Source organism: Pteropus medius, unplaced genomic scaffold (assembly GCF_902729225.1).
Source record: "Pteropus medius unplaced genomic scaffold, Ma_sr-lr_union100, whole genome shotgun sequence".
NCBI lineage: Eukaryota > Metazoa > Chordata > Mammalia > Chiroptera > Pteropodidae > Pteropus > Pteropus medius.
Genome location: NW_024355205.1, coordinates 28832950 through 28852760, shown reverse-complemented (window position 1 = coordinate 28852760; position 19811 = coordinate 28832950). Strand labels below are relative to the sequence as shown.

At 36.9% G+C, this 19811-nt stretch overlaps 1 protein-coding gene across 8 annotated transcripts in view; it reads left to right on the top strand.

The window, feature by feature from the left end:
* Nucleotides 1-201: 201 nt before the first annotated feature.
* Nucleotides 202-19811, top strand: part of GRIK1 (glutamate ionotropic receptor kainate type subunit 1) — a 336286-nt gene continuing 316676 nt past the window's right edge. For 7 of the 8 annotated variants that reach the window (XM_039857663.1, XM_039857662.1, XM_039857659.1 and 4 more), the window contains exon 1: nt 222-836. In XM_039857663.1, coding sequence (XP_039713597.1) covers nt 719-836 — 118 coding nt within the window. In that variant the 5' untranslated portion in view covers nt 222-718. Of the gene's footprint in view, nt 837-19811 lie in introns of all 8 variants that reach the window. The other variant, XM_039857657.1, reaches the window with a different exon arrangement.

Sequence of the window (19811 nt, the reverse complement as noted above, 5' to 3'; positions counted from 1 at the left end):
TCTGCCTTGCGGATGCAGCTCTCAATCGACTTTCCAGCAGCACAGCGCAAAGTTGAGGGAGAGCGAGAATGTGCGTTCGTTCGTGTGTGCGTGTGTGAGCGTCTGATCAGTGGTGTTGGGGAGGGCAGTAAATAAAGGGTGGGGCCAGCGAAGGGAGGAGGAAAGCAAGGACTGAGAGAAGCCAGAGCGTGGCTCCGATGCCAGTTAACCTGCTGGAGCTCAACCTGCTGGAGCTCATCCTGCTCGCTAGAGCCCCTGCACCGACTCACCCAGGACCCTCTCTCCTTCCTCCTTCACCTTCTTTCCCCTATTCCCCTCCTTTTCTCACTGCACGCTCCACCTACCTCTTCACTTTCGAGTCCGACCAGAGGACGAATGAGGAAGCCATTCCCGCAAATTGGGGCAGCAACTTTCCTCAGCAGGTCTCTTGGCTGCTGGAGCAGGTGCGCGCGGACCCTCCGCGGTCTGCGGCCCATGGAGGAGGAGAGAGAGGAGCAGTGATGGGCTAGCGGCTGAAGCCAGGAGCCCCCAGCGAGCCCAGCAAAGCCATCCGGCTCCGCGTTCCCACGTCCGTTCTCTCATCTCTCTCCGAAGGGACCGCTCGGGGTGCAGTCGCCGAGCATCCCAGAAGGATGAGGCGGGACCCGGCCGGAGCGCGCAGCATCTCGCGGGCGTGCGGCAGTGGCTGGGTCATGGCATGAATTAAGAAGCTAGGAAGATGGAGCGCCGCACACTCCTCATCCAGCCCGGGCTCTGGTCCAGGGACACCAGCTGGGCACTCCTCTATTTCCTCTGCTACGTCCTCCCCCAGACCGCCCCGCAAGTACTTAGGATCGGTGAGTGAGCCCCGGGGAGCGCTCCAGGCTGCCGGCTCGGGTGACATGGTCGTTCCCCGTGGCCAGCGCGGGCGCGACGGGTCCCGGGCAAGGCAGCGCGCGCCGGCGCGGGGACAGGAGCTGGGGGTGGTGGAGGTCAGCGTGCACCGGAGGCTCCGGGAAAGGGGAAGCCGCGTCACTGCTTCCCTCCTGGCGAGTGCCGGGCTTCCCCGCTAGGTACGGTTGGCGGGTTTTTCAATCTGGGCACCAGGAACGCGGGCAAGAATACAGGGGTCCAGGCTCGCCCGGGCTGGTACCCTGCTTGGGCGAGGGGTCGCGAGCGGCTGCAGCCATTTGATTTGGATGCGGGGATGCGCTCTCCTGAGCGTCTGGGTGGGTATCAGGCGGTCCAGATGCGCAGCCCTAGTCCCTGGCAACCCGGGTTCCAGGTTCTCACACACATGCCCTAATCTCAAGAATAGAATTAGGGGACCACTAGGGACGTGGGAATTTCCCAAAGCTTGCTAGCCCAAGCCTCCAAGTTTTCATCCCTAAGTTGGGTTTTTCCACACGGACTTCCAAAGTCTGGAGGGTTCCACTATAAGGCAGAATCTGGATCTGACTTCTGATCGAGGGTTCAAGGACTGGGGAGGATGATCAGTCAGCTCTATGAGCCGGAACCTAAGTTTCCCATTTGCTCCCCAATCTGCCAGCCTGCCTGCCACTGAGCGTGATCTAGTCCACAGTCAATGGAACTCCCTGGGAGACTCTGGACTTCTATCTCAGGGAGGGTAAAAAGAGCCTGGAAAGCTGAATGCAGGAATCCCGGGTCAGCCTAGGCAAGGCTAAGCAAGGACAATGTGCGTGCGCCTGTGTGTGCGTGTGCGTGTGCGTGTGCGTGTGTGTGTGTGTGGTGGGGTTGTGGTGTGTGTTTGGGGTGTGTGTGGGGGAGGGTGTGGTTCTAGTATGTGGATTCGGTGGACCTAAATGCACAGCACAAACCACCAACGTTTGGTCTGCGGAGGCACTGAGCGATTTCTGGGCTGCTTTTATGGGTTGAAAAAGCTCTTCGCCTTCTTTAATGTTCTCCCTTTCAAACTAAACCCAATTTCTATCACCTTGGTCTCAGTTTGTCCTTCTCCTTCTCCAGCCAACTGTGCTGCAGAGAGCCACAGGTGTTGTGGTGACACCACACGGGTCTCTCAGCTTTTCCAGTCTCCCACTTTGGGCAGCAAGCCTGAAGTCCTGAGCTCTGAGGACTTCTAACTCACACCCTTTCCAGGAACTGACGGAATGGTGCAAGGAACCGTGCTGGGTACTCCCCTAGAAATGCCCCTGAGAGGCAGAAATCTCTCAATATCTGTCCTAGGTTTGACCTGCAATTAGCGATCATCTTTGCAAAGATTCAGAACCTCGTTCTTGCCACCGAACATGCTTACTTTTCTAAAAATGTGGAAGTTTATTACTTTGAAAATCATTTTATCTAGGCATATGGGATTTAATTTTCAAGGAAAGAAAAGACCCTGAGTACTAATTTTTCTATAGACATTTTTCTGCACTATAGGTGATGATAATGTGTATTTTATTGGATAATTTAGACTGTTTATTAAGAGTCCCAAAGTATTCTTTTTACAAAAAAAGGTCCCACTCATAACTAAAATATCCTTCACCATAAATATGTTCTAGCCTTAATGGCCCATTTTTTTTAATGCAATCAACCCTAGAGACTGCAGTAACAAAATTCTTGTGAACAATACAGAAAAAATGATGAGTGCTTATTAACTTAATTGGTGTTTTGCTTACATCCTAAACATTTTTAAAGAGACAAATCTAGACATACTAGATGCAAGTATGCCAGCCAGCAGCCCCACTCCCTGTACAACAAATTTAAAGCACCATTTTCCTCCCCTACACTCCCTAAATCTAAAGGAATCCAGGAGGTGGTGAAAAAGGATGTTTTAAGATGTATGTTCACTGATCTGATAATTTATCCAAACTCTAAGCAATCACCTTCATTTATTCAAAAGTAGTTTTCAAAGTGAAAAAGACCCTTTTTCTAAGTGGAAGCTAAAAGTAAAATTGCATGGCCCGATGTCATCTACATGCAGTACAAATGTCTTACTCTTTCTAGTTCTGAGTGACCTGTGGTTGGCATGGTGACTTTCATTCTGTATGTACCTACAGACCATCCTTACTTTTAAATGAACATTTCAGCACCATGGAAAACAGCTTTAGCTCCACGGAAACCTGCCTCTCTATAGTGAGTTTCTTATATCAATTAAGTTCAACACTGAACACAAAATATCAAAGGAGTTGGGGAATCAATGTGTGTGTGTGTGTGTGTGTGTGTGTGTGTGTGAGAGAGAGAGAGAGAGAGAGAGAGAGAGAGAGAGAGAGAGAGAGAGAGAGAGAAGGGAAGGAAAGAGAAGATTTAAAATGCATTTTTTATCTCTCATTTACTTATCTTCCAAAAAAGCCACCAACTATCCAACTATCCAACTAGTTAACTAACCCCCACTCCAAAAAAAAGAGGCTCTTGATTATTAACTTTAACATGTTTTAGTAACTTAAAATATCCTGAATGCCAGGCACTTTGCGATTTACTTATACAGAGAAGGCACTTGAATGCTTGAATGGATTAATTACTTGTCTACTTTTCTTGCCAGAGTGTCTGCTTAAATTTTGTTAATCGAGGAAAGTGAATGAAAGGTATAAAATTTAAAATAAATTTCCTGCATACTAAATATTAGAAGGGCCATTGAGTATGTGCATATGCATGGTTGTTGCACATGCTGTGAATATTTGTTGAAAAGTTTATAATCTTACGGTTTAGAGATATAGAAATGGAGGCACACTAAACATTACTGCTACATTCCAAAGGCTTCCCAGCAGCCTGCATAGAAGAGAAATATGGCCTGCTCCTGGGAGTTTTCTTCAGGATATGGAGGTCATTCCTGCCTCTCTGTGTACCCCAATGGATGTTAAGAGCCAGTTAATGTCACACACACACACACACACACACACACACGCACACGCACCCTGAATTTTACAGTGAAAGACCTTCTCACATGGTGAGCCAATTGATACCTAATATCTAATTATTAGAGAGGATCAGAGTGACCTGAGTAAATGGTGGCCCACCACCATTAGTTGAAAAATTCCATGTGCATATACAGTTTCTGGGGCAGATATATTATATTTCTAATTTACATAGTATGTTGTTATACATCATGTCAGCATACACAATCAGCAATCATAGAAGTGCTGGTAAAAGCATAATCTTAAGAGTTAAGTAGTGGGTAGCCAGGCTCTCAAACACATAATTTGTTGTCATAAAACACAGGTCTGTGTTCCATCTCCATGACTTACTAGATTTTTATCTCAGTGACAGTTATTCAATCTCACCAGGACTTTGTTTTGCATGTAAAAAAAATTGAATTAAAACAATTGCAACCTAAAATGTCGTTGGTAAGTATACATGAAATAGAATTTGAAACTGCTTTAAAAAGTATGTGAATACATTAGCTGCATTACACAGTTGCTCCTTGAACACAGGTTTTAAACTGCACGGGTCCACTTACATGTAGATTTTTTTCGATAAATATCTGTATTGTTTTTGATCTGCAGTGGGCATACTATATAGGCAGAGCGCTAACTGTATGCATTGACCTATGCCATTTTGTTTAGGAGACTAGAGCATACATAGATTTTGGTATCTCTGGAGGTTCTAAGAAAGAATTCCTCCCCGGTACTGAGGGACAACTAAGTTTTGGGGGAGTCAAGAGTAATATGTGGATTTTCGAGTGTACTTTGGTCATCACCAGTAAACCCATATTATTCAAGGGCCACTTTAATTGTTTTCTATTGTTTTGTTTTTACTTTTTAGAACTATTCACATCCTTTTCGTGAACAGGGACTTTATAGTTGCTGTGGTATATTTTCATGAGACATTTAATATTTCTGAGCCCAAATCTCTTCACCTGTAAAATAGTAGTAATGATTTCTGCCTTCCTAGATAACAGCAGAGGATCAAACAAACTAATTTTTGTAATTGTAAAAAAAAAAAACAATAAAGACATATAATATAATACTATTATATAAATAAATATAGCATATAAAGATAAATATTTTGGAAATTCATATAAATACATGTGTGAAAGTTAAATGACAATGTAATTGTCCAAATGCTTTTATTTCCTTAAAAGAGGTTCAAATGTATTTTATTTCAATTATCAAGCTGGCTGTAATATCATTTTTGAATCTTCAATCCTAAGGACTCCCAAAGTTCCAAGTAATGTTTACTCCATATTTATTTATATTTTTGCTTGAATGTACCAAAACTCACAACTTTAATCTTTAATCATGAAATTTTATCACAATTCTAATATTTGTTCTTCACTTTACAAATATTTATTAAGTGCTTACTCCCAGACCATGAGCCAAAGACACTTCTAGATGCAGGATATACAACAGTGTCCAAAATGAACAAACATGTCTGCCCCCTTGAAGCTTATATTCTGGTGGTTTATAATATGTGTTACTACTAAAATTTTATACCAGGCCTTTAATGTAGACAATTTTTTTTTATTTTAAATATCATTCTTGGAGAGTTTTCAGTTAATCTTCTGCTATTGATTTATCATATCAATGTCATAGTCAAAAAAGAATGGGTTCAAGTCTCTAAATGCATAGAAGATAGACATTGGGTTCATGCTGCCAAACCTGGAGCTGACTCCTGCCTTAGTTTAGAAATATCTGTCTAACTTGAGAGGCCACATTGGTGCTCACTCCAACTGACCCATGAAAAATCTGGGAGAGAAGCTCTGATGGCAAGATGAAAAGGGAGTGCCTGGCTAATGTTCACATATTTCTCCAAATGAGTAGATTTTCTTGCCTTACTGTTTTATCTGTGTGATTCACCTTTTTCTTTAACAGTCATTTTCCAGGCCTAATGTTTACACTACGTAGACCTAAGCTGTAGCTATTTTTCCTATATGATTTATAATCTGTAGTTTTCATTAAGAAGACCATGACTTGATGGCTTTGCCTAAGGTCAAGTGCTTAATAGAAATGCTGGAACTTGAAGCTAGCTATTCTCATCGCAAGTTTCAAGTTCCTTGCATAAAATTATGCTGTATTATGCATGAACTTGTATATACACTTAACCTGAAATCAAATATAAGAGAAATGAACTGTTGTTTAGTTATTCAGAGATAACTACATATATTAAAGTCAGTGTGATTTATATCAAAGTATATATTAGGCAATTAGCAAAAAAGGACAGTTGGTATTTTCTTTGGAATCTCCCAAATTTCTCCTTAAGAAGGGGTGAAGGAAGGGAATCAACTTTGAGGGAAAGCCTTGTTACAAACACTGTTTTATTTAATTAGATTGTATATTTAATAGGAATTGTTTTGCGAGAGAATTGATTGATATAGTAGTGGTGGTGGTGAGTCCCATAGCTTCTCAACTCTCTTTTATGGTTTCACTGGCAATTATTCATATAATGTAGAAAATATTATCTACGTCCTACATGTTTTCAGACGTTATTTTGACTAGAAAAAAAGAGGGACAGAGAGGTGCAGGTAAAAGGGCATTCACATTTTTAACTGCCTCTTTCTAATTGGCTGAACTTGAGATTGCTAATTGTGCGTGTATGTGTGTATACACACACACATGTGTTGTTGGCCTTAGAGACTAGTTTATTTCACTGGTCAAGTAAGTGTGGGGAAATGTTTTCCCTTAAAGATTCATTAGGTGGGTTTATATATTAAAGGCTCTTTGTAATTCTGCATAAAAAAAAAACTATTTATTTCATTTAATCCAGTATCTCCCATATTTTTTCCCCACATTTTATCAATCAGAAGACTCTGACTTGAATTACAAGTATTAATGTCCCACTAAATTCATGTCCCTTGGAATATATTTGAGAAAACACTGGTCAATAAAACCACTGAAATTTTAATACATACATCAAAATTTACATGGTCACACATCCTACTGCTTCTCCAGTCTAACTAAAAATCTGTCCATGCCCTAATTCAGAACTTTTCCATAAAGCTTCAAGAGTAGATATAAACGTTTAGATATTTTTTTGTTCCCTATATGTAGAAAACATTTTTAAAATTATATAACTATTCTGGGGGTATATAATTTTTACTAGCTTAAAATGTTATATCGGGCCATTTTCTGGATTTTTTTCACTCGGCTTATTTTTTAACATTATTTTTGACTATTTATTTACTTATTTTAATTTGAAGTTTTCTTTTTTAATTAAATTTATTGAGGTAACATTGGTTAATAAAATTATATAGGTTTCAAGTGTACAATTCAATAATACATCATATGTATATTGCATTGTGTGCTCACCACCCAAAGTCCATTCTCCCTCTGCAACCACATATTTGACCCCTTTACCCTTATCTATCGTCCCCTTCTCCCTTTCCCTCTGGTAACAACTAAATTGTTGTTGTGTCCATGAGTTTTTATTTATTTGTCTTGTTCATTTATTGCTTTTAGTTTTTATGTTCTATATATAAGTGAAATCATATGATTCTCAACTTTTTCTGTGTGACTTATTTTGCTTAGCATGCTAATCTCAAGACTATCTACATTGTTTTAAAGATAAAAATTATGTTAGATTTATAATATATTTTTCAGGAATATAATTTGTAATAAGTTAAAGTTCTATCTATATTTTACAGTTAAACCTATTTATTTTTAAATGCATAGCTGATTTTCTCAATGGTAAATGTTCATACAATAATGGAAAGATTTAAATTAAAAGAAATGTATATCAGCTACATGAACTTTAAGAATTCCTTGTCTTGATTTACTACTGAGATCAAGTTGTCATAACAAATTACAAAAACTAACCATCTTATTACATCAACACTATAATATCAGTAATAATGTCAATTGGAAAAATGGTTCATTCTAGAGAAAAAACAAAAAGAGGTAAAAACATTTGCTTTTGTATTTATGTTATTTATGAACTATTAAAAAAAATAAAAATCTTTAGGGTAACTTTCCCAAGTCACTTGGACAATATTTCACTTTTTTTGTTCTTATTGAGTATTAAGAGTTTTTTTAAGCATGTAATTTTGTATAATGCTAGGTTACCATATTTATATTTATTAAATACAAAGTAAGATTAGTTTCAAAGTGGAATTAAGAAACAGTGTGTTGACTCCATGAAGAGTAAACTCCTATTGACCACAAATCAACCACACAGAAACACAATTCAATAGTTAAAATACTTCCTTTAACTCTCTAAATTCTATAATATATTATTTGGTGTGTTGCTAACTAAGTGAATTTGAAACATTAGGCCTTCTTATATCTTTTGATGAATTACTAGTTTACTGCTATTCGGACTGGGGAAAGCAAAACACAAAATAAACAACACGAAAAAGTCTATCAATAGTCTTTAAAATTTCTACTGAATAATGTCTCAAAAGGAGCTCAACGATGTAATTTTCATACTAGAAATGTATCTGTTTGTTTTTACTTAATAGGCATTTAATGATTAACTGTTATTGTCATCAGTCATCAATTTACAGACTGACAGTTTATTACTACTTATAATTTTCCTTCAAAGAGGTAAAAAAGGAATATATTAAAATTAATTGTTTATTAAATTGAGCGTGTTCAAGATTATAGACTATGTTAAGGCAAAACATCTATTTTATTTGACTGATTAAAACTCAAGCCATAAATGGGTTAGTCTATACCTATGATTATTTCCTAGCTCTGTCAGCTAAAAGGGCCCAGAAACAATGATGTCCCAGTAACAGTGAGCACACGCCTGGAACTCAGGCAGTCTTAGAGAAATGGACAATTTGGGGACTGAAGAAGGAAATATACAAGGTGATCCTGGACCATCTTATTGTGTCAGAAAAGTAAGGAAGTGCTCAAAAAAAATCTCATTGATGAGAATATGTTAAAGAGACAAAGTCACCAAGTACTCACTCCCAATGGCCAAAGCTGGAATAATTTGAGCAATAAAATTTTAAAAAGGAAATTGCCCATGAGTCCATACCAATATAGATAGATAGATAGATAGATAGATAGATAGATAGATAGATAGATAGATAATAGAAAGAAAGAAAGGAAAGAAAGAAAGAAAGAAAGAAAGAGTTAAAAAGAAAGAGAGAGAGAGGAGGAGGAGGAGGGAGGAGGAGGAGGAGGAGGAGAGGAGGAAGAAGGAAGAAGGAAGGAAGGAAGGAAGGAAGGAAGGAAGGAAAATAGATAGATAAGGGAGAAGAGAGAAATCTCCCAAGCAGAAGAGCCAGTGATAAATCACGTTGATAGTATTCACCTTTGACGTGATGGGATGCAAATGACACTTTACTCATTTGGTTTCCCTTCCCTGAATTCAGATCCCCACTCTAATCACAAGAAAAACATCAAGTACTAATAGACTGGCATTCTACAAAATATCTGGCCAATACTCACCAACACCGTCGAGGTCATTAAAAAAAAGAAAAGAGCATAAGGAAAGTCTGAGAAACTCACATCCAAGAGGAGCCTAATGTAATAATGTAATGTGTTTTGAATGAGATCTTGCAACAGAAAAAGGACATTTGGTAAAAACTAAGGACATTGAATAAATATCGATATTAATAACAGTGTATCAATATTGGTTCATTAATTTTAACAAATGCTTCATACTCATATAAAAGGTGTTAATAACAGACAAAACTAGACATGGAGTCTATGAGAACTTTCTTTACTACCTTCCCAACCTTTATGTAAATCTAACACTGTTCTAAAAATAAAGAAATAAAGTCTATTAAAAGAAAAACAACCCATACAAAGGTTTCTTTTGCTATCACTGTTCTTACCTACTCTGCAGTACATAAAAATCTGTAACAAATTGCATCAAGGGAAACAGAAAAGCTATTGTCCATTCCATACTATGTGCTACATAAAGAGTTTTCTAAGAGTATCATTAAAATAGAGAAAACAGCATACAAGTCAGAAAAATCATTAAGGAAATAAACTTTATATAAAAATTGCTATTGATAAAATGTGATGGTTGTACGTCTTCTTTAGAATTCTGTAATGAGTTTGTAGAAAATCAGACATTAGCTCTTTCTATTCATTAGCATCTAGATTTTCAACTATTATATGCTTTTTGTACTTAAATATAATTTAACTCTGAATATTGATTCAAGCATCGTAACATACTCTATTAGTCATGAAGTGCTGATGTCTTTGAATAAATACTCATAGCAAACTATTTGCACGGATTCTTTTTCTTAGTAAAAGTGCCTAAATATTCCTTTAAAAAGTCAATACTTAATTCCCAGAGCCGAAAAGTACTTTATAATTCAAAATGGGGAAAGAATAGTGAAAATCAAGTTTTCTTGTATTGTGAGGATTCAATTACAACTTTCAAGGGTTTCCTTTTCTTCCTTTTCTTTTTCTTTTTTTTTTTTTTTAATTTTAAGCTTCTAAAATGTTGGATTGCATGTTTTGGTAATCCATAAACAGAAGTCGCATTCTGATGATCTGTCTATGTTCATATTGTAAAAGATATTATTGTACTTCATCTCCTAGTAATGGATAAGTCAGATAGAGGCATCTTTCAAGTCTAAAGGCAATATGTGCCTTTTGAATTCTGGGCAGTGTGTGTTTCTTTTGTTCTCAGGATATATTTGTACCCTAAGGCTGTTTCTATACACATCCACTGAATTGGCAAGAACTGTTATTAACAATTGTGAATCATCTAAATGTTCCACAGGAGAAAAGAATAGTATAGACTCAGAAAGAAGGATCTATTAAATAGAATACATATGATGAAATTTATGTGTTAAAATAGAAAATGCTTAGAAACTAGTATAGGCCATACTATATGATTTTCATACTTTGGACTGGGATACAAACATGCCATCCTTGCTGAACAGGTGCATGGCGCACCAGTTAATCCTTACAGATTCGGGGTTCCCCCTACAGTGCTGTCTCTGCTTTATTGCCATTGGTTTGAACTGGGATGCTGCATAAAGACATGCAACTGTTATCCACAGTATCACTTGTGTAGAAATGGAACTTTGTTCATTTCCCTGAAATTAAACTTGACTAGCCATACAAGCCCTTTCTCCCCCTGGGGCCACATTAAGGCCCTCACTTTTAGTTTAAAATGAAAAGTTTTAGGAATCTCTTTCCTCTCTACAGTGACCAAAGACACCTGTCTTTAAGGGAGAGACATTTGCTGCCATTCCTCCAGGACATACACCATGGCGTAGCTTGTCCTGTCTCATCCTGGGTATTGGCTTCTCAGTCTCTGGCATCTGCTGATGGGGAAGCCACCTCCACTCACCTGGGGGCTGCTGACTCTTTGAGACTTAGCACATTCTCCATCTGGTCTCTCCAGAGGGCTATTTATCCAGCACCTCCTCAAGGAGGAATCCACGATTCACACGACTGCACCCAGCCTTACACTACCTTCAGCCCCGGTTGTCATCTCATGCCCTTTCTGCTCAGTCACATGATGCCTCTGACTCCTTAGTGCACCTTGAGAGGCCAAGCGGACACTAGCACACTGTCCAGTCCCAGAACATCCAACTGCATGTGGCCACCGGCCTTTCCCAAGTCTGAGGGTTCTGTTGAACTCCTACCTCAATTTCCGAATTGTAAGAAAGGGAAACGGGGTACTGGAACTTTCCAGTATAGCACATTTATCCGAACTCTGAGGCTCAGGCTGTAAACACTGTTGTGATATTTAAAGTAACGCTTTTCAAATTAAGATAACCACCGCGGAAGCGACAATAAAACATTTTAAATTGCAGTTTCTGGCTTTTGCAACAGATATCTTAGGTTTTTAAGACTGGTGTCTCTTTCTCTGTGCATATATATAATACAGAATTATGACATATTATATGTCATAATTCTGTATTATATAATTTGTATCTATTTTATGTATTATACACATTATGATATATTACGAAATATATAATTTATAATATTATATAAAAATACATATTTATATATGAATACATATATATTAAAATTCCAATTTATATTTTGCTCTGTGCTTTATTTATTCTACCTGGGGAAAAATCATATATAAAACTGTCATTGCATTTTGAATAACTAGGCAAGGGCAGTGGGGACAAACACCCTGTCTGAACCTGGTGGTCGTGGGAGGTGGAGGAAAGGTGGAGAGGAGAGACATAGGGACAACGTGCTATGTCTCCACACTGTTCTAAGGCCACACGTGCTTCAGAACACCTGTTTTGTGGCCTACGAGTATATTCCTGCTGGTCATACTGAACAACAGGTTACCCAGGGCCTAATTAATATGAAAGACTTGATACTATTTTTGCTACATCTGCGGAGAATTGGTCTGAAAATCACCAATATTAAACTATAAAGTAAATATCTTAGGGGGAAAACAGTATTTTAATAGAAAATATAACAAAATTGTTTTACATAATCATGTATTATTAGCTTAATATATGCAGTGTACTCTTCTAGAAATTATAGCTGAATAGTAGAGAGAAATCAGACCCAGAAGTCCTTATAAATAAGCTATAGAAAGCATGTAAATACATAAACAAAAAATTACATATAATATATACACAAAGAAAATATCATATAAATAAATTAAAAATAATAGTTCTTAAGACAAGGCAGGGCCTTCAAAGACCTTCATATCCTACTTTCTCATTTGACGGATGAGAAAACTGAGGCCACAGAAACCAAGCTGATGAAGATACTTAGTGGCCAAGCCACAATTCCTAACCTGCACCTCGATGTTAGTTTCTTGCAACTTTTTCTCGTATGACTTAGTTGAGAAGAGTTAAAAAGCCATATTCGAATGAGTGAGAAATTGTAATCGACCAATAAAATACAGAAAAGTTCCACAATACAAGGATCACAGAACTAATCGGTGTGGTTTATTTAAATCTGGTTGCTCTTTGTAGAGAAGTTAAGTTTGAGGAGAGAGGAAACGTGGAAAATGGACATGAAGCATGGTTTAGGTGGTGAAAATTATTGAGATTAAAATCTAGGGAATTTCTGACATCTAGAAAAAAATATCAGTTGAGAAATATTAACAAAAATGTATTAAACTGTATGTAACTTTAGATTGTTTTGAACTTTATGTTACCTGGGCATTTCTTGTCAACTTGCTTTACAATTACTTGAGTGTTCAGAAATGTCTTCATATCTGAAAGCACTCTTAGAAAATAATTAAAAATAGCAATTACAAATGAGTGAGATATAGCCTAACAATTTAGAATAATTAGTGGGTACCGACATTATATTTTTTATTACCCTAATTTAACTGGAATGATTCAAGTGCGTGTTAGCCTTGGGTTAGGCTAAATGCATGTGCATACAAAGGAGGAGCACTGAGGAGTAACATCAATCATTTGCTCTTTGAGAATGTCATTTAAAAAAATCAGAAAGGCAGTCCATACTGTGGGACTTTGAGATTCACCTTCCCACCTCATACAGATATAGAAAAGTGAGATGGGATAAATGATTAATGTGATGCTTATAAAAAACAAATCAGTAAACAATTTCTGTAGAGCACAATAATATAAATTTGCTGTCCTAGTTCTGAATTCTATACTGACTTTTGTTCACATAATCTTTCAAATTAACTTTTGGATTTTGAAAGTAACATTTGGCCTTTTTTTCTCCTTCATAGGATAAAGTTTAATGTTTTCACATACTTTCTATTATTTTTAATTCATTTATCCATTCTCATTATTTATAGCTTGTATTATTATAAAAATATTCCAAAGGCTTACATAAATACCTATGTTGTGAACTGATACAAATACAATAATGAAAATGGAGGTAAAGGTGAAATAAGATAAAGCCAAGTATGATGTCCTAGAAAAGATGTCAAAAGTGGGCCAGAGATTTTTAAATGAAGTTTCTAGCAGCTGAAGTAAGAAAGGAAATGGGACAAATCATAAACTTCAGAGAGTCTAGTAGCTTAGAAAAGTTACAGGATCTTTCAGTTAAAAAAAAAACATGAAGGAAATTCATTCTGTGATCTTGATAAAGGGAAATAATGTGATATGGTAGATAACATCCCTATGATGAAATAAGGAATGTGTTCCATACATCTGTTTCCTATTAAGTGCTCAAAATAACTGTACAACAATTTTGCAAAGCATCCTAGTATGGAACTCTCAAGTAGATGGGTTTGATTCCAAATTAGAATTTATAATATGTAGGGGAATCTATATATCACTTCGCAATCATGCATCAGTATTGTTCCTTGAATCTGAGCTTTATTGAAAGGTAAACAGAAGAAAGTTAAGGGGTTAGGAGATCATGGTGAAGTGTCTATTTCTGATTAAAGGCAGATCATAAATCTTAAAAGGTAGGGATGAAGTTCTCCTATGAAATTAAGAAACCTAAACAAGATACCTTCTTGAATAGACCACCTCACTTCTACGTGGATGAAACACTTTGAAGTAGGGCCAAAATTTTGCTCAAAAAATCCTTCAGATTTTATCACATTAAAATGCACAATGGGTGATATACATTTGTCTACACTGGAAAACAAGGCTGTGAATATCTTCAAATATTAACCTGAACCATTAAAAGGAAAATATAGGAGGAAAAAAAGAAAAATAAAGTTCTTTGAGACATCGAATTTAAATAGTGTATCTTTCGCTTAATTTCTAAGATAAGTTAGTAACTATACCCACTATAGGATCACCTATAAAACCATGACATAACCAGAATAGTCCACCTACCCCCATGTTGATTTGGGTTTCAGAACAGTCGATTTTAAGCTCTTCTTTCTTACAGTAAACATAAAATAAAACGTGTTGTCTCATGAAGTCAATGTTTCAACTATATATCTATATATAGTTCAGAAAATAATTTTTGCTATTTTTATACTAACTTGTTTCCTTAGATTTTATATTTGCTTAACTGTGCCATTTGCTATATTGGTTGTTATTTAGAATCTGTTTAGCATATCCTAGTCAGTAAGAAAGCTTCCATTTCTTCTTTCTTCACTTAGCCTTTCGAACACACCTTTGTAAGAGACTATTTCATCGAACAAGACCATTGCCTATACAGAATGAAGGAAAGCAACTTTAAATTTTATTTTTTAGTCTATGTCCTGAAAGTCACATTTGTCCAAAAATCTTTAGATTTTGTATTTTGGAGTTCTACAATGTTTTTCAGATTTCAAAACAAGCAAATAAAATCCAAAACATTGTGTGTTTTAGTCTCAGATTTGGGGCTTTCTCTGTGGATCCTACATAACAACTGTACCTTTTATAGAACTTCTTGCCTCTTTTCTGGGAGAAAGAAAACACTCATTAAAAGTTCACAATATATTTAATTTCCAAACCCACTCTTTATAATTTGAGATACAAATAATTTGATAAAGCTAAAGATTCCTGTCACATCTGTGCAATGACAAGGTGAGCTACAAATTGAGTTCTTAACAGCTTTCTTCTATTTTGCATATTTATCACTGCAAATATTTTTTACAATCATTATCGTTTCCTCTCTATAGAACATTAGTGTGACTTTAGTACATAAAAAATCATGCAGAAGTAGAACTTCCCTATATAGCTGCCTATGAAACACTTAAAACCAGCATTTCCACCGAAAATTAATATGCAAGACAGAGGGCAAAAAGCAATTTCTTCAGGGCTTTTGAAAGAGAGAAAATGTCACATTCCAAATCAATTCATGACCATTCAAATTAGCACTTATATTTTATAAATCTATAAACAGCATATATCAAAAAAGTCATAGGCAAAAAATTATAAAATTTCTTGTAGATAGACCCATTTACACACACACTAAACACACCAAAATGGCACAGAATCATATAAATCAGGAGCACGAAGTCCAAAGAGTGATTTTTCTGGCAAGTGTATATTTGGGAAAACCATCATATGTCATGCAGTCTGATCTTATGTACTGAACATTAATATTTAAGATCCCTTGGTCAAAAAAAAAAATCCACAATCTTTTCTACATATTGTCCCAAAAGTCTGTTTAAGAAAGTGATTTGCTTGGGACAGGGAAATGCAGGACTCAATAATTAAAATAAAGTTAAAAACAGAAGTGAGGAATACAGCAGCAGAGGTAATGGGTTTGTACCTTAGTTGTTTTTAATCGAAGAGCTGTTTCCATTTATTTTTAAAGAGTAACTTGGGTAAACGTGATTTTTAACATGTAGGCATGAAGAACATTGATTAGAGAGGAAAGAAAATAAAAACAAGTATATTTGGGTTTCTCCTAATACTTATTGTGGATTTTTTTTTCTCTAGGAGTGTGTTTCCTGAGATTCATAGTATCCGTGCAACATTGTTAAAGCCATAACCATCTCTGTAATGAAAACCTACGTGTATATTAAATTATTCAAGCATATGAAGAACAATAGAAAGATATACATCTGTAAGAAAATTGTGAAATCAGTTTTATTCAATCCACGGAAATTACGTTTCCCATAAGGTTTGGAATTTGTTAAAGAAATAAACAGATCGATAGGAAACATTTCAAAATTAAAATGTTAGTGGTTTTATCAGTTCACTTTAAAATGCAAATATTATGTGTTGGACATGTATCATATGATATTCATGTATGTATGCCATATCTTCACTGTTACTCTAAAGTAGAAGGTAGTTACCTCTAATATAACCATTTTAGTGATGTGGAAATTGAGGCCAGATTTCATGCACAAAATCAAGTCCATGGAGAATGGGCTTGCATTTAACTCAGCAAGAGACAACACATTTTGTGACTATACCGTCCAATTTAATTGCCAGGATAGTCTATATTTGTATAATTGCCAAACTTTGCGTCATTCACTTTTATGTACAGAACAATAGTATCATCCATCAGGACTATTTTAGCGTATCATCAGAAGAAAAGATAAATCTACTTACCTTCAAAATCAGTCCCGGCCTACCTTAGGGCAGTAAGCATCTGGTGTCTGAAAAAATACAAGAACAGTGTTGTGATTAGCAGCTTTTAAATTAAAATTCTCAACTTACTCCAACTAGATTTCTTTTAGAACTTTGCCTAATTCTATTTTCCAGGCTCTCGGTGCACATTGATTTGCGTAGCTATATTAAGGTGAGCTCATATGCTGAGAAACATAACCAAATTCAGAAATCTTCATTAAAAGTATAAGGAACCTGAATGAAATTTTAGATATTAGAAGTTTGACCTATGCTGGACTATTATTTCTTAATTTATTTGATTAACAAAGACTCAACTTTTACTTGAATACCCCTAGGGAATTATTACAGATTAAGATATTTTTAAAACTGTAAAATAATACCATTAAGAATGGCAGCAATTTGAATTAATAATGCTCTTAGTGGGCCATGCAGTGAAGACTAACATGCCAATCATTCATTTTACTGTGAAGTATAACGGAAAAACTAGGATTTTTGAGCTAGGATTTCAAAGCGCTTTTCCATTACCTGTATATATTTATTTGAATCTGTCTTTTTCCTCTAGAATACTGATATTCAACCAGGAATGATTTTTGTCCCCCAGGGGACACTTGGCAATGTCTGGGACATTTTCATTTTTTCAACTTGGGATGGGAAAGCTGCTGTTGGGCATCTAGGGGGCAGAAGTCAAGAGTGATGCTAAACACCCCAAAATGCACAGGACAGCCCCACAACAAAAATTTAACCAGCCCAGCATCTCATAGATTTTGTGCAGATGCTTTAGAACTCTTGCTCCAGAAAGAAATAAATAAGTCAAACAGCCATCACGTATTCCCAGACGGTACAGAGGGAACATACTGTGGTACGCGAGTCAGGGACGTAGCTTCTGATAACGCTTCCCTTGTCAGCACCTGTGGTAGCTCTTCCAAGAACGCGTCCATCTGAAACATAAGCAGACACTGCAGTAAGGTACCAAATTGTGCATAAGAATGCACCTCACTCGATGGTTCCCCTGTCTTTTGAGCTGTCTACTGGGTGCGGGCCACTAAGCATACATGCTAATGACAGCCTGCCTTCATGGAGCTCACAGTGTAACAAAGGCCCATAGACTTGAATCGATGATTCTACAAATAAATATTTAAATGTAAACCGTGAAAAATATTATGAATGAGAGGGTCACAGGGCTATGAGCTCATTTTATGGGAAGAACTGGCAAGGTTTAAGAATGTCCAAGAAATTTTCCCAAGGTAAAAAAATTGAGCTGAGATCTGTAAGAGAAGTGCAAATTGACTAGGAAACAAGGTGGAGGACTCCAAGTGGAACAGCATGCATGGGCTCGAGAGTTGGAAAAGAGAGCGCCTTCACCAACAATTTAGATCTTTTACCATCACTTTTTGTTTGACTTGTATTTGTATGTGTGTGTATGTGTGTGTATTTGTGTGCAATAATCCTTTTTCTCATAACCCTTTCTAGGCAATGGGGAAAATAATACTATTTCTTAGATTAAAATTGCGATACATGACCGGTTATGTCACCAAGAGCTATTGTCACCAGATACGATTAAAATTTTCTCTTTGAAAACATAGAGGAATGAAATAGAATGTTCTGATCATCCCCAGAGGATCTATGAATAAAGGGACAGAATATGGAATTCCTTCCCCCAAAAAAAATAATTTAAAAAAAATGTTTCTCTTTGCCTAAATCTTTGTTGACTCTCATCCTACTGTGCATCTGGGAGAGTTCTCTCGTCTTTGTAATATTTTTCTCCCACACTCCACTGCCATCCTTGGTCAGAGAACACAGGGAATCAGAGAAGGTCAGATCCAATAAGAACTCACAACTTTATTTTTTCACAAATTAAGCCAACAGAGATCCTCACTACTCAATATCTACTGTCAAAATAAGTACTGTCCTGCTGAAGGTTGACTGTTGACTCTTTTTAACACATTGAACCTTTCAAAACACTATGTAGGTTTACACAACCTATGCTTTATAAGAGTGCATAAGCCGTTTAAGAATATAATTTAAGAACAAGTCAAGTGAGACTTTCTTAAATTTGCTCAGTGAAGTTGGGTAGACAACAAGCACTGTGTTCTGGCAAACTCTTGATTCTCCTATAAATTGTATGGGGAATACTGCCTTTGCTCCATGAAGAATTAATACAAAAAGGGCTCACAATATTGTATCTCATATTACCGAGAGAGCATAGCACATCCTGAACTTGTTGTCTACGTGTATACTTATGGAACATACTGCGATTTACCCCCACTTTACAGATAGCTGTAGTACATCTTGTAGAAAGCCTGGAATATATCTTCTGCATGCATATGTACTAATCTTCCATGATCACTGGAGCCATGCTTTTTCCAATAGGAGCTTCTCTTCTCCAATGGCTATGATGGGTGTGCTCCGTTTGCCTCTCCAAATCCATTCTCCACCATTCTCTAACCTCCTTTGACCTTTAGAAGTTGTATCGAACGTTTCTCTTGCCTTCTGGCTTTGTGTTGTTTTTGGTCATTATAAAACAGCATCGGATAGGAAGACAGGAACAGAATGTGGCTCAGTTAGTTGTCTCCTTGACTCCCTCCCTGCTGATTCCCCGTGAGTTGTCAATGCCTGAGTTCCTTCTCCACAGGTCTTAGCTGGTTTCGAGTGCCTTTCTCCTAAAGTTCTAAGCGTCTCAGTGTTCCCTCCCCTTACTCCTTCAGTTCTGGGGTAGGTAGGTTGGTGGTGGTCTACAGCTCGTGTTAAACTTACGAGGTGCCTTACTATCCCTTACCTTTCATTTCACCTATCACACACTTTATGAAGAGCACCTTCATTAAACAGTTTTCTGTTACCCCCTGTGAGTGTACCATCTGCTTTCTGCAAGGGCACCGACCTAGACAGTTTGATGCAACTGGGCTGAAACATCTCTGGATAGGACAATAAAACCATAAAGATAAAATAACTGTGCCACTTAATATGTATATCAGACATTTCACATTTACATAGAATCATTCCAGCTAGGTTTTATTTAAAATGCCATTTTAGTAATATAATATATGTATTGTTTCTTGACATTTATTTATTCATTTGCTTATTTTTCAGTCAG